This window comes from Amphiura filiformis, chromosome 15 (assembly GCF_039555335.1).
Source record: "Amphiura filiformis chromosome 15, Afil_fr2py, whole genome shotgun sequence".
NCBI classification, from domain to species: Eukaryota; Metazoa; Echinodermata; class Ophiuroidea; order Amphilepidida; family Amphiuridae; genus Amphiura; species Amphiura filiformis.
Genome location: NC_092642.1, coordinates 60,997,893 through 61,013,417, shown reverse-complemented (window position 1 = coordinate 61,013,417; position 15,525 = coordinate 60,997,893). Strand labels below are relative to the sequence as shown.

The window sequence follows — 15,525 nt, the reverse complement described above, 5'->3', positions numbered from 1 at the left end:
CAAGTTATAATGGGTGGAAGAAAACGGCAGAAACGTCTTATAAACGGACATTGCAGATAATCTTGAAATCTGCCCTTCAGTTTCTTCGTCCCATTCCTGACTATAAAGGCCAGGTAAATAACCAAGTACCTTCCAGCAGTTCTGAGGGTGACCCCATACCAGACCAGGAACTGATAACTAATACTGTATATGAGACCCCCTCTGATACTCTATGAGATCTGAAAGAGTTGCATGGGAGACTATGAACATTTGCAAGAGGATACTTTTCAATATGACGAGCCTATAGATCACGATTTAATAAAATTTCTCTTTATTTCCCTGATCATTTCCCCCAATTTCCGTTTCACTTTTGAGAAAAATCCGTAATGACAACTCTATCCAAAACTCCATGGCTAAATTTGATACCCAGTGTACTAGACCTCCGGAGGCTTTTTGTGATTTAATTTGATACCTTTTCTGTAATGGATTACATTGACAATAAGCTTAATCCTTAACCCCAAACAATTTGGCTTTCGGTCAAAACATTCGACCTTTATGGCTGTAGAGCAAATGGTAGACAAAGTTACTGCAGCAGTTGAAAGAAATGAAACGACTATTGGAATATTTTTGGACTTATCAAAAGCCTTTGATACAATCGATCATAACATACTTTTACATAAATTAGAACACTGTGGATTTCGTGGTATTGTGTTAGAATGGTTCAGAAATTATTTAAGTAACAGAAAACAGTATGTCTATTATAATTCTTATGAATCAGAATCACACGATATTATATGTGGTGTTCCACAAGGATCAATCCTGGGGCCACTTCTATTTATGGATCCCTTAACGGAGCTGTCATGACGAATTAGCGTGCCCCCTAATCACTCCCTTGATTGGGGAGCATGTTATGAGATTATACAGGAGGGGGAATTCTCCAGTGGGTTAGGTCACTTGGGGGGATGCTGAGTCTCTGAGGAGTCAGAAGACAAGACCCAGTAGTATATGACTTCATGTTTCCCTGTGTTGTTTGACCCATCTACCAGTGGTGAGTGATATTGATGAGGAACAAGGGTTACTGCAGGTTAGAATTCTCCTTATTCATGCTATTTTCATAAAATAGTGTGTCACGGTGACTTACGTTAGTGTGTCATGTCTCATTTTTTTTATCAATATTTATTATATTTCTGTAGGCCTATAGTGTAAGAAATTGGTACTTCTCCAAACACATTGGTGCTTGTTGTTTCCAAGTTATAATGGGTGGAAGAAAACGGCAGAAACGCTCTTATAAACGGACATTGCAGATAATCTTGAAATCTGCCCTTCAGTTTCTTCGTCCCATTCCTGACTATAAAGGCCAGGTAAATAACCAAGTACCTTCCAGCAGTTCTGAGGGTGACCCCATACCAGACCAGGAACTGATAACTAATACTGTATATGAGACCCCCTCTGATACTCTATGAGATCTGAAAGAGTTGCATGGGAGACTATGAACATTTGCAAGAGGATACTTTTCAATATGACGAGCCTATAGATCATTTATTTAATAAAATTTCTCTTTATTTCCCTGATCATTTCCCCCAATTTCCGTTTCACTTTTGAGAAAAATCCGTAATGACAACTCTATCCAAAACTCCATGGCTAAATTTGATACCCAGTGTACTAGACCTCCGGAGGCTTTTGTGATTTAATTTGATACCCTTTCTGTACGGATTACATTGACAATAAGCGAATCCTTAACCCCAAACAATTTGGCTTTCGGTCAAAACATTCGACCTTTATGGCTGTAGAGCAAATGGTAGACAAAGTTACTGCAGCAGTTGAAAGAAATGAAACGACTATTGAATATTTTTGGACTTATCAAAAGCCTTTGATACAATCGATCATAACATACTTTTACATAAATTAGAACACTGTGGATTTCGTGGTATTGTGTTAGAATGGTTCAGAAATTATTTAAGTAACAGAAAACAGTATGTCTATTATAATTCTTATGAATCAGAATCACACGATATTATATGTGGTGTTCCACAAGGATCAATCCTGGGGCCACTTCTATTTATACTCTATGTCAATGATATAACCAATGCATCTAAAGTACTGAATTAGTCCTTTTGCAGACGATACCACCATTTTATACTCCCATAAAACGTAGAACGCCAGACAAACCTTGTTAATGAAGAGTTAAAGGAAGTAAGCAATTGGTTTAAAGCTAATAAATTGTCAATAAATGCTACCAAAACAAATTACATGATACTTGGCACACCCAAAATGACATCGATGAATCAAGACCTGCAAATCACACTGGATCACTCGGCTTTAGAAAGAGTGCATCAAACTAAATTCCTTGGTGTACTAATAGACGAATGTCTCACTTGGAAATGTCACATAGATTGTTTATCTAGAACAATTTCAAGAAATGTCGGTGTCATGAATAAATTGAAACATTTTGTTCCAAATCGTATTTTATTTACACTTTATTGTACGTTAATATTGCCTTATTTGAATTATGGAGTACTTTTATGGGGAAATACATGTAAAACTTACTTAAATAAAATTGTAAAATTCAAAAATGGGCTATTAGAACAGTGGCAAACGGTCACTACAGAGACCACACAGCGCCATTGTTTGCTAATTATAACATATTAAAAGTTGAAGATATGTACACACTGGAATTAGGTACATTCATGTACAGGTGCTCTATAAATGAGCTGCCCTGTTCATTTGATAATTATTTTACCAAACGTTCTGACATACATAACTACAAGACACGATATGTAAATGACCTAAATCTAACCAAAAATAAGAAAGTCTTTTCTGATCATGCCATATGCACGTACAAGAGGTCCCATCCTTTGGAATTCTTTAGATAAAAATCTGAAAGCTTCAAAATCTGTTAAACATTTCCGTAATCAATTCAAAACAAAACTGATCTCTAAATATAATTAATCTTTTTCGTGAGCACCCCCCCCTTCCCTTGTCTTTTGGTTATGCTATGTGATGTTGATTTATTTTGTTAATTTCATTTGATTTCAGGGAAAGGCTAACTTTCAGACCTTTTGGTCTTCCAGCCTTTTCCTCCATATGTACCGTGTTTATATATATTTTTTATGTAATGTCTTTGATTTTTATGGAAATAAAATATGAATGAATGAATGAATGAATGAATGAGTCCCAGGACCTCACATGTTTTGGAACATGCCTTGTATATACCACCCAGTACCTATCTGGCATCACCTGTACAGTGGCGCTGTATGTGCTATTTTTGTTGCCCCCCAGTTTTGAGGTAAAACCCCAAAATTACGTAAATTTCCGCTTTTTGCAGCAATTTAGCAAAAAAAATTGTCAATTTCCCCCCAGAAATTCACTTTGCCCCCCAATTAAAAATTCCTAGTGCCGCCACTGCACCTGTATTTCTTACATGAACAGAAGATTTGAAGAAAGTTCACCAACTGAACCAATGTATTGATCAAATTTCCTCACATAACCATACAAAACCAAGGCAGCATCTTGTCATTACTGTTGTATATTAAGCGACAATCTAAGCTGATGAAAGTTAACATGGTCTGATAGCCAGTGTCCTGTATGGAAGGGTGGGGTTTCACTGGTCAGCTGACCATAGGCTTATGACCTGACTGAGTGACCAAGGTCCAGGGAAGACAATCTAATGAAAAGTATTAAGTGATGATAACTTAACTGATAGGAAGATGGAAGTGTTAGCCAGGTGACCTGCTGGAAGTGCTAGCCAGTGTCCTGTATGGAAGGCGGGGTTTCAATGGTCAGCTGACTAAAGTGACCAATGTCCAGGGAAGACAATCTAATGATGAACAAGTGATGATAGGTAGGAAGATGGAAGTGCTAGCCAGTGTCCTGTATGGAAAGGTGGGGTTTCAATGGTCAGCTGGCTGAGTGACCAATGTCCTTTTTTGTATTTTTAGCCCATTTGTTACCATTTTCGTCAAAGTTTGCCCCCCCTTAAAAGTTGTCTTGCCCACCCTCTGAAAAAGGAAGACAGGGAAGACAATCTAATAATAAGCAAGTGATGATAACTTAACTGATAGGAAGATGGAAGTGCTACCCGGTGTCCTGTATGGAAAGGTGGGGTTTCACTGGTCAGCTGGCTGAGTGACCAGTGTCCAGGGAAGACAATCTAATGATAAACAAGTGATGATAACTTAACTGATAGGAAGATGGAAGTGCTAGCCAATGTCCTGTATGGAAGGGTGGGGTTTCACTGGTCAGCTGGCTGAGTGACCAATGTCCAGGGAAGACAATCGAATGATAAGCAAGTGATGATAGCTTAACTGATAGGAAGATGGAAGTGCTAGCCGGTGTCCTGTATGGAAGGGTGGGGTTTCACTGGTCAGCTGACTGAGTGACCAATGTCCAGAGAAGACAATCTAATGATATGCAAGTGATGATAGCTTAACTGATAGGAAATGGAAGTGCTAGCCGGTGTCCTGTATGGAAAGGTGGGGCTTCACTGGTCAGCTGACTGAGTGACCAATAATAATATCCAGAAAAGACAATCTAATGATGAACAAGTGATGATATGTTAACTGATAGGAAGATGGAAGTGCTAGCCGGTGTCCTGTATAGAAGGGCGGGGTTTCAATGGTCAGCTGACTGAGTGACCAATGTCCAGAGAAGACAATCTAATGATATGCAAGTGATGAAAGTTTAACTGATAGGAAGATGGAAGTGCTAGCCAGTGTCCTGTATGGAAAGGTGGGGTTTCACTGGTCAGCTGACTGAGTGACCAATGTCCAGGGAAGACAATCTAATGTTATGCAAGTGATGAAAATTTAACTGATAGGAAGATGGAAGTGCTAGCCAGTGTCCTGTATGGAAGGGCGGGGTTTCACTGGTCAGCTGACTGAGTGACCAGTGTCCAAGAAAGACAATCTAATGATGAACAAGTGATGATATGTTAACTGATAGGAAGATGAAGTGCTAGCCAATGTCCTGTATGGAAGGGCGGGGGTTTCAATGGTCAGCTGACTGAGTGACCAATGTCCAGGGAAGACAATCTAATGATAAACAAGTGATGATAGCTTAACTGATAGGAAGATGGAAGTGCTGTCCTGTATGGAAGGGTAGGGTTTCACTGGTCAGCTGGCTGAGTGACCAGTCCAGTGAATGTTATTGGCCCTTGAGATGGAATTTTATGAATATCCATTATTGGGAGGGAGGGAAAGATCACTGCCATGGAAAGGCTGGTTTAATGCAATTTATATTATAGTGGTATACTATTGTACTGAAGGTGCTGCTATAAAGTTGAGACAGCATAGTTTAATAGTATGGCTGACTGACCAATGTCCACAGAAGACTGTTGCCAGGGGCTTCAGCCTGCAGGAGACTGGGTACCCATCCAAAGAGGCCAGACTAATAAATGAAGGCTCTATCTAGCAATAGCTATTTGAACTGACTGAACCTCCTGAAAGGGCAGAGGTCTGGTTTATGTAATAGGGTCAAATGTTGGACAGGCAGTTTTGGTGCAAATGACAGGCACTTGTCAAATCCTAGCTAAGACCCTGGTCAGGGTGAAATCAAAGTAAAACGCAATTATTCGGATAAGAGACCAGATAAACAATGTTGTTAATTCTTCACATTCTCAGCTTACTGGAGAAGATCTGGGTCATTTCTGGTTAGTATTGTGCAATTAGCGTTCGTGATTCATAAGTAAACAGTGACAATTGACACTATGGACCACAATGGCCTCATCCCAGTGGCATAGTTCAAGAACTTCAATTAAACAATCATAGTGCAAAATTTGACCTCAAGCTGCAGAGTATGAGTTTTTGTACCCAAATTTTCAAAGGTCATTCAATGAATGTGCAACTGTATTGGGGGTTAAGAAATGTGCCCTGATAGATGAGCATGTTGTGGATCCTAGTGTGAGGGCAGATGAGAGGAAACACAGAGATGATTCTGACCTAGATTGGTCTCCCAAGGTGAAAACGCTCTGTTTACAGAGACATATGACAGGAACAACAATGATTGGTCCATTTGAAACAAATTCCGCTTGATGATGTCCTAAGGTAGTGTTCAACATTTCAGGATTACATTTTGGCTGGGAGGAAGGTGTTTAGCTGAGAATGTCCACATGACAAAACATGCTCAGGAGCAGTGGCGGCATCAGGAATTTTACATTCTTTACTGGGGGGAAGAGAAAACAATTACGCAAATCTGCTTGCAAAATTGACCGCATATTCACCACTATTAACCACCTCAAAAGGTGGTTTACGGTGAGGTTCACTGGCATCACCCCAAATTCACCCAATCTGTTTCTACTGGGGCAGTTATCGCATATTCTTGGGCCTGGTCCCATCAGGACCCAAGTGTGTGTCCAACCAGTCCGACTGGTTAAACAAACAAACAGACAAACATTGGTGGGGGCGTACAGAACCAATACACACACGCAGCATTTCTATAGCCCCCTTCATCAATTCTTGGCGGGGACTAACCTCTTTGTATGTTAACCCTAACGCTCCTGAATACTACAAAATACTACTTGATATATGCGCTGTTCGTGCATGCATCCCACGTGGTGTGATGACGCAATATTATCGCCCTAAGTGATATATAGGCACGGTTTCGCTGGCCAGCGAAGCCCAAGACCTGTGGCAAAGTGTCGCCGACCGAGTGCTTGGCATGCGAGGGTCTCGGGTTCAATCCCACCCAGAGCAAACAACTTCTTTCCTTCTTTTTCTCTTTATTCTTTCCTTCTTTCCTTCCCGTCGCTAAAAAGCCCTTAGGCGGTTAGGGTTAATGTGACCATTTTTTCTAATCCTTGATCTACATCCACACACCTTGATTCTAAGACAATGTCTCAAAACACTGAATCACATGATTAATCAATCATGTAGTCAGTCAGTCAATCATCCACTCACCTAGTCAATCAGTCAATCCATCAATAAATATGTAATAAGGCTGACTTACCTGAAGCCTCAATTGCGCCATGTCCCTCATCAGCTGATTACGACGGGTTTCCTCTTCGGCCTGAAACAAAACATACAGAATATAATTTCACAATGGCCTCATCCCAATGCCATAGTTCAATATCCTCAATTAAACACTCATAGAGTAAAATTTGACCTCAAGTTGCAGAGTATGAGTTTGTGTACCCAAATTTTCAAAGGTCATGCAATGAATGTACAAATGTATTGGGGTTAAAGAACTGTGTCCTGATAGATGAACATGTTGTGGATCCTAGTGTTAGTGGCTGTGCGGATTCAATAAGCTTGCAAATCCCACCCTTCCTGAAGATACGATATGATCAGCTAGCTTTGACTATATTTATAAATACGCATGTGACCCATGGGTGTGACATACTAAGACCACCAAGCATAACCATTATTATGTTTTGATGAATCTAAGTGTGTGAAAATATTGGATCCAACACATAATAATGATAAAATTGATGTTTTACGCTTATTATTGGTCTCGCTATGAGTTTTAAAATATTGGACTCAACTACGCCTCGCCCAATATTTTTAAACTCATAGCTCGATTCAATAAATATGGGCTCAATCGATCTAATTTTATATCAAATGTTCATGCTATTGACCACTACAGACAAGGATAGGAACTTTTGGGACATATATCATCAAAGTTTAGTAATAACTAATTATAACCTAAATAGCAAAAGTTATTATTATGTTTACGTATATGGAAATGAATAGCATCCATTATAGAATGATGGCCATGAAAAGAGCTGTTCAAAGGCAGGCTGTCATGAGTCTATTGTTTGTTCTATATGGAAATGAACAGCATCCATTAATAGAACAATGGCTCTGAAAAGAGCTGTTCAGAGTCAAGCTGTAATGCGATATGTGACACGCACCTGGTCCACGGGGCCAAAGGGGCAAATTTGATATTGAGATAAAGGCAAAAATATGGAGTAAAAAACAATAAAATACATAAGAAAATACACATCACAAAACCTAGTGACTTAAAAAACAAGTATGCTAGACCTTTGGTGATTTCAGTAAATGATAGCCTATTGTATATATACAGTTTGTCCACGCATAAAGTGACAATGTGCACGATACAGCGCGTAAACAGTGCACAGTGCTGCGCTCTCTGTTGCAGGTATGCGTGCCTTCAAAGTCGGCACAATGTGTGCATCCGCGACGGTACTTTGTACTTCAGAGAAGACTGACTGTATAATGTAATAATTACAGTAACTCAATTTTCAAAAATGCCTCCTTTGGCCCCCATGGACCAGATCGTATCACATATTGTTCTATATGGAAATTACAAGCATCCATTATGGAACATAAGAGCTGATCAGAGGCAAGCTGTCATGAGTCTATTGTTGGTTCCATATGGAAATTAATAATACCCATTATAGAATGATGGCTCTGAAAAGAGCTGTTCACAGGCAAGCTGTAATGAGTCTATAGTTCTATATGGAAATGAATATTACCCACTATACATAGCATGTTCAACATAAACCTCTACAACAACTTGATTTCATAAATTATACCAAGTTACATTCACAATGTTTCATGTTTATATTGATGATCGGAAGTGACCTTTGCATTTTTCACCTGTATTTCCCTGTATTTTCACCAAATGTGCTTTTTCTAGGGTCTGTGGTAGGATATGCCCTTTTACTCAGGCACTCAATTCACATCATCATCTGGGTGGAGTGTCAAACATATCTCAGTGAATACTATAATCATAAAACCTATACATCATATGACTTTAAAATACCCCTCTGGGATCCTCCACAATAATTCAAATTCATGCCACACCAAAGAACAGTCACAGCTAACAAGGTTTTTCAACAGCTGACTTCAAACTTGACTTTTCTTCCATTTTCAAGGTTTAGCGCAAGAACACCCTATCTGCAATAGCTGCCCTATAGACTATTGACCATTTCTGCATTCTATATTGTATGCATCTACAAATATGACACCTGGCAGCTATTGCAGATAGGCCCTTCTGGTCCTGAACCTGGTATTATCATTATTTTTTTCTGACAACAACAGATGAAATTTTCACCTTCAATAAAATCACACTATATTAATTTCCCACAATTCCCCAACACCATCGCCATAGCAACCTTAATGATGCAGGGCCATTATATCCTCTGGGGGTGTATTGGGTACTCTCCTCTGATTACAATTTCATGAAAATATGGTCAAATTTCATTACTAGTATTGTATGATCACCTGGGGAAACACACATTCCTACATGTAGGCCTACAAAAGGAGGACAAACTTGGCCAAGTATTGCTTTGAAAGGGAACAGTAAATGGGCGAGTTAATGAAAAGTGAGTTAAAAAGGTGAGTTACCCCCACCTAACTCACCCATTCTTAACTCTCCATTTACCTGTCCCCGCTTTGAAATATCCTAGAAAGTGGTTGTGATACATATAATTGCATATAAAATTCAGTACAATTTGGCCCTGCAAGTTGGTACAATCAATGGGTGGGGCATGAGCTCTCCTCCCCATCAAGACCATCTTTCTTCCAATACCTGTCCACTCCCCCAAGAAGGCAGTGTATGTGGGTTTTCTATGAAGAAAGTCCAGATTCGAACCATTCAGTGGCTTTGGAAGATTTTCAACATGAAGAGAGGACTGACAAAACCAAAGTTAGTAAATGTTCCTTCCCTTCCAAAGCCTACAATGTATAGGCCTACCCAGGACCCTAACCAGGATTTTTTTTTAGGGGGGGGGGGCTAATTTTGAAAAAGTGGACTTTTTTCAAAATTTGGACCTTTTTGGACTAGGGAAGGCAAATTTTGACCAAAAAGGCATAAAACCCCCCAATTATTTTTCAAATGAGACTTTTTGGGTCAAAAGAGGGGACTTTTTTGGGCATTTTGGGATGGGGGATCTTCCTCCAGCCCCCCTGGTTACAGGCCTGTCTATACCCTTGAACATATGTTTGGGAATACCAACCCCACCATACCAGCCTAAACAAACAAACATAACTGAAAAGTTATTTTTCTGACAACTTGTTGGTGGGGATGATATTATTTTACAATGTCACAAGTGATGCATTATTTTGACAAACCATGTCAATTTTCCTTTCATGAAATCGGACTCCACATAGAAAAGTTCAACTGCAGCCTACAAGTTCAAAGTTGTTAATATTTTTTACTCAAGAGAAGCAATCATTATCATCAATCATTGGGGTCAAAAAGAATTTGAGAAATCTTTATTGTTTGCTGTTTGGTAATATAATCAGTCTACAGCTCAATTGGTGTAAATCATTCGCAGATTTTTCTGTGACCTTTGACCTTTTGCTAGTCCTCCGATCTCATGCTGATGCTGGGATTCAAGAATGAAAACCACAATTGTGCCAATGACTCTGACAGGAAGGTGAAGAATGGAAAATAATGCATCATTTTGTGAGAAAAAAATCTCTAGGGAAAACGACAAAAACAATCCACAAATGCTGCCTCCTGTAAACTTGGCAAATGTTGTCAATGTGTTTCAAAAGTAAGCTTTGAATAGGCGTGAGTGAGGCTGGGTTGAAACATTTATGCAATAATTGAGATTATGTGATCCCTTCAGTATAAGACCCATGCCCCAAATTGTGCTCATTTGGGCAAAAGTCAATCCAAATTTGGGTGCTTTTTGTGAAAAATTGGTGGGTTGCAAAACAGCAATCAAAAGTCTGTATGGCACATCCCTGTACATATGTTTTCAAAGCCCATCCCCCTGTAGGACAGTAGGCCTATAGGTGGACAGTAGGCCTATAGGCCTACTGTTTACCAGGCTAGGCTCGTAACCAGGATTTATTGGGGGGGGCTGATTTTTTTTCTTCAAAATTTGGACCTTTTTGGACAAGGGGGTCGAATTTTGAAAAAGTGAACTTTTTTTCCCAAAATGTGGACCTTTTTTGACCAAAAAGGCATAAAAAACTATCGATTTATTCGCTCACTGTGCTCGCAAACGGGACTTTTTGGGTCAAAAAGGGGGTACTTTTTGGGCTTTTGGTGAGGAGGGTCCACCCCCCCCCCTACGATCCTGCTGGTTACAATAACATTCAAATGTTTCATAGCAGCCTTTGCAGCACACTGCTCATTCTTCTCAGCATGAGTGTGTTAACTAAAACCAATATTATTATTGACATTGATGAGTTGGATACTTTGGTTCCCCTGCACATGACTTACCCCAGGGAAAGCCTACAAACAATCATGACATACTTTTTAAAGAGGGGAACATATCATTTTATACTGGCGATCCATTTCAATTGTGACAGCATTTATATATTAAACATTCTTTGGGTTGCCTTTTTGGTTTGCTCTAGTTTGTCTGGTACAGCAGCCATATCACTATGGACCATGATGGCCTCATCCCAATGACATAGTTCAATAACCTCAATTAAACAATCATAGTGCAAAATTTGACCTCAAGTTGCAGAGTATGAGTTTTTGTACCCAAACATTCAAAAGTCATTCAATGAATGTACAAATGTATTGGGGTCAATGAATTGTGCCCTGACAGATGAGCATGTTGTGTCCTGGAGTTTGGAAAAAAAACTACAATCTTAATTGTCAACTGCAAAATGAGGTGATGCACACAAAGACGTAGGGGGGGGGTTGGGTGCGACCCCCAGATGCAAATTCATGAAAATTTCATGAAAAGTTCCACTTTTGAACCCACTGGACCCCTCCCCCCCCAATCAAATCTGGCTACGGGCCTGGATGCACATCTAGCATATTGAAGTGCCCTCTGTCTCTTGCGCTGAAGTTCACTTGCCGAATTGCAGCAACTATATTCTAGGGCTGGGCATCACCCATCACCATGCACCAGTCCCCAAACTGGGCCAGGGACAGTATGGCAAAGTGTTCTTCAAAGATGTTGAAAATAGGGCGAAGTTGCTTTTGGATCCCTGCAGTTTCAAATCCAATCCAATTGTTCTCTCAAACCACCCACACACAGGGTTTCCAAAAAATATCACTTGAATTGCAGGAATCAAATAGGCCCTAATCATGCTATTAAATGGAAAAGTCACCCATTTTTCTACAAAGAAAACCATAAACTACACTCAAAATAAATGAAGTTCATAGTAATTGGAAAGTGGCCATGATCACAAAATTATTTTAAATCCCAAAAGACCATACAATACACCTACCTACCACATCATCTGGGATATCATAAAAAGGGGGAAAATGATTTAATATCTTTGATGTTTCCCCAGTGCAATGTAAACTACAGATGTTTTGATGGCAGAGCCTGGTATAAATGGTCCCAGCGCAGTCTTCAAAGAAAAATTGGTTCAAAACAGAGGAATTCTATCCCCACCTTATGAATTAATGTTGTGATTAATGTAACAGTTTGGATGAATTAGAAAGCAGGTGAATGTGCAATTACCTGAAGGGGGCGCCATCAATCAAAGTCAACCAGAACTTTGTCAGATTTATTCCAGTATGATCACAGATTCTCTGGTATGATTTAATCAAACCATGGAAGTAAAAACCATCCATGCTGATTGGTCAGGATCAGGGGGAGGGGAATTGATTCCTACACACATGTGCAAGATTTTTAATTTTTAATTTTATGGTGAAGGTACTTTGCGAGTTGTGAGTTACGAGTTGTGAGTTTGAGTTGTGAGTTGAAATGTACAAGTTGCGAGTTGTGATTAGCGAGTTGCTAAGGGGAGTTGCGAGTTGTTTTGAGAATTTTGAGTTTGTGAATTGTTTTGGGAGTTGCAAAATTGTGAGTTGATATTTGAGAGTATTTCAGAGTAACTTGCACTCGCAACTTATCCACACCCAAATTTTTAAAAGCTGTGGTACTCCTAAACTGATGGCCACAACGAAATAAATGAGGCAACTTCCCATGCCATTGCTTGTTGCAAGCGAGTTACGACAACACCGTCAAGTCCTGCAAGCAAGTTACGAAAACACCATCAAGTCCTGTAAGCGAGTTACAGCAATGCCGTCAAGTCCCACCGGCGAGTTACAGCAACACCATCAAGTCCCATTGGCGAGGGGACAGGTAAATGGCGAGTTAAGAATGGGCGAGTTAAGATTTTTACGGCAAGTCCCATCGGCGAGGTAGGATTTTTACGGCAAGTCCCACCGGCGAGTTACGATAAGTACCATTGGCGAGTTAAGATTTTTACAGCAAGTCCCATTGGTGAGTTATTATTTCAAATACCAAATGCTTTAAATACCGGTATATATTTAATTCTCACCGTCTGTTGTTGTCTGCCATTTGTCAAGAAGGCTAATTATCACATGCTGGGTAATTAATGATGGTTCAGGGCACCTATGTTCAGGGTAATGTATTGGGTAACCTTGGAGTAAATAATAATTTTAAGCTGGAACCACTGAGGCCCAGCAATGTAACAAATAACAGATCTGCAAGTTTGGATAATTAATTAATATTATAATATTACAAGGTAAAGCATTACTTTCCAAATTGAAGACCTCACAGGAAAAACCTACATCAAGTCCTACATGTAACTCGCCAATGGGACTTGATGGTGTTGCTGTAACTCGCTTGCAGGACTTGATGGTGTTGTTGTAACTCGCTTGTGGGACTTGTTGGTGTTGTCGTAACTCGCTTACGGGACTTGTTGGTGTTGTCGTAACTCGCCGATGGGACTTGATGGCTTTGTCGTAACTCGCCTTTAGCTTACTTCGTAGGGGGTAATTGACAACAAGAAGAGTCCTTAAAAAGGACAACGTTCCGCTATGGACTACTGGTATTGAAAATAAATCAAAATCTACTCTTTTTTGACTCATGGAAACGATTAACATTGATATAATTTAGCTGAACTACTTGCATGGGGTGTAGAAACACGCAATAAAGCAGTTGCTAAATGGCATGTTGTGGGACCGGTGCACTGGCGTAACAAACAAGTGGTAGAATCCATTAGTTGCTATGACAACGTACCTAGCCCAGTTCGGACAACGACCTTATGAGCTCTTATGAACTTAGAGGAGGCATTTTTAGCTGAATGCATATCCAGTAAAGAGAACCAGAGAGAGAACTGTCTATGCTGAATGCTGGCTTAGAATTAGTAGAATTAAATTTGATATATTCTGTGGAAGACTTGAAATCTTGTGTGGAACTTTCAAGAATTATCTTATAGTGAACGGTGTTAATGAGACACTTTTGATATATCATGGTTTAAGTATTTTAGAATATTTACTTCAATCTTCATTCACAAAAATACTGTAGTGCATGTATGCAGTTTACTAGTAGTATGCCTAGATGCTTGTGGACTCAATTTCCTTGGTGAGCTCCCACCAAAGGGCAGTGCACTCACTGTTCATTTAGGGCAAGTTCGTGAAAGTAAATACACATAAATCATTACCAGTTTATAAATTTAATGAATCTCTGCAAGGTAAAGTTACAAAATTTAAATGGTAAAAAATATTAGTTGGCTTTGGGTATGAGAGTATTGTATTTCTGTCATTACTTTGCTGTCACATCCCAAGATCCAATAACGTTAATACAGATTAAGAGTCAATGAACTGAGAACTCGGCCATTGTGATGTAAAACAGCAGGACCAATGAGATGCCTTGTTACATACTAAACTGAGGTGATTGTCTCTGCTACATCTCCTGGCCTCCATGCACTTTCATGACTATTAAACCAAGCAACTATTTGACAACCTAGTGTACGAGAGGCAGAATTTTACCTCTTTACAGTCTCTTTCTCATACATATAATTCACGCTTCAAGCAAGTTTTACAAACAGGATATGATGAGAACTGGTACTGGGTGTTTTGATCAATCTGAGCATATCGTTCCTACGGAACAAAAAACCTAATCTCAGTGGGGGGTAACTCGCCTTTTTAACTCACTTTTCTATAACTCGCCTTTTTTTAACTCGCCTAGTTACAGCTCCCGATATTTATTATAATATTACAAGGTAAAACATTACTTTCTGAATTGAAGACCTCACAGGATAACCTACATCAAGTCCTACATGTAACTCGCCAATGGGGAGCTGTAACTAGGCGAGTTAAAAAAAGGCGAGTTAAAGAAAAGCGAGTTAAAAAGGCGAGTTACCCCCACAGAGATTAGGTTTTTGTCAATTACCCCACACGAAGTAAGCTAAAGGCGAAGTTACGACAAAGCCATCAAGTCCCATCGGCGAAGTTACGATAACACCAACAAGTCCCGTAAGCGAGTTACGACAACACCAACAAGTCCCACAAGCGAGTTACAACAACACCATCAAGTCCTGCAAGCGAGTTACGACAACACCGTCAAGTCCTGCAAGCGAGTTACGACAACACCATCAAGTCCTGTAAGCGAAGTTACAGCAATGCCGCCAAGTCCCACCGGCGAAGTTACAACAACACCATCAAGTCCCATTGGCGAAGTTACATGTAGGACTTGATGTAGGTTTTTCCTGTGAGGTCTTCAATTCAGAAAGTAATGTTTTACCTTGTAATATTATAATAAATATCCATGTACTCTCACCATACTTGCAGATCTGTTAATTGATATATTTATTACATTGCTGGGGAGAGCATGTTTTAGGCGAGTTACAATATGGGCGAGTTAGGTAAAGGCGAGTTAAAAAGGCGAGTTACCCCCCACAGAGTCAGGCTATT

At 39.7% G+C, this 15,525-nt stretch overlaps 1 protein-coding gene across 2 annotated transcripts in view; it reads right to left on the bottom strand.

The window, feature by feature from the left end:
- The window catches only part of LOC140171914 (nonsense-mediated mRNA decay factor SMG5-like), a 190,696-nt gene that overhangs the window by 46,811 nt on the left and 128,360 nt on the right, over nucleotides 1-15,525 (bottom strand). For both annotated transcript variants that reach the window (XM_072195257.1, XM_072195258.1), the window contains exon 16: nucleotides 6,922-6,981. In XM_072195257.1, the coding sequence (XP_072051358.1) occupies nucleotides 6,922-6,981 (60 nt within the window). The remainder of the gene's footprint in view (nucleotides 1-6,921; nucleotides 6,982-15,525) is intronic.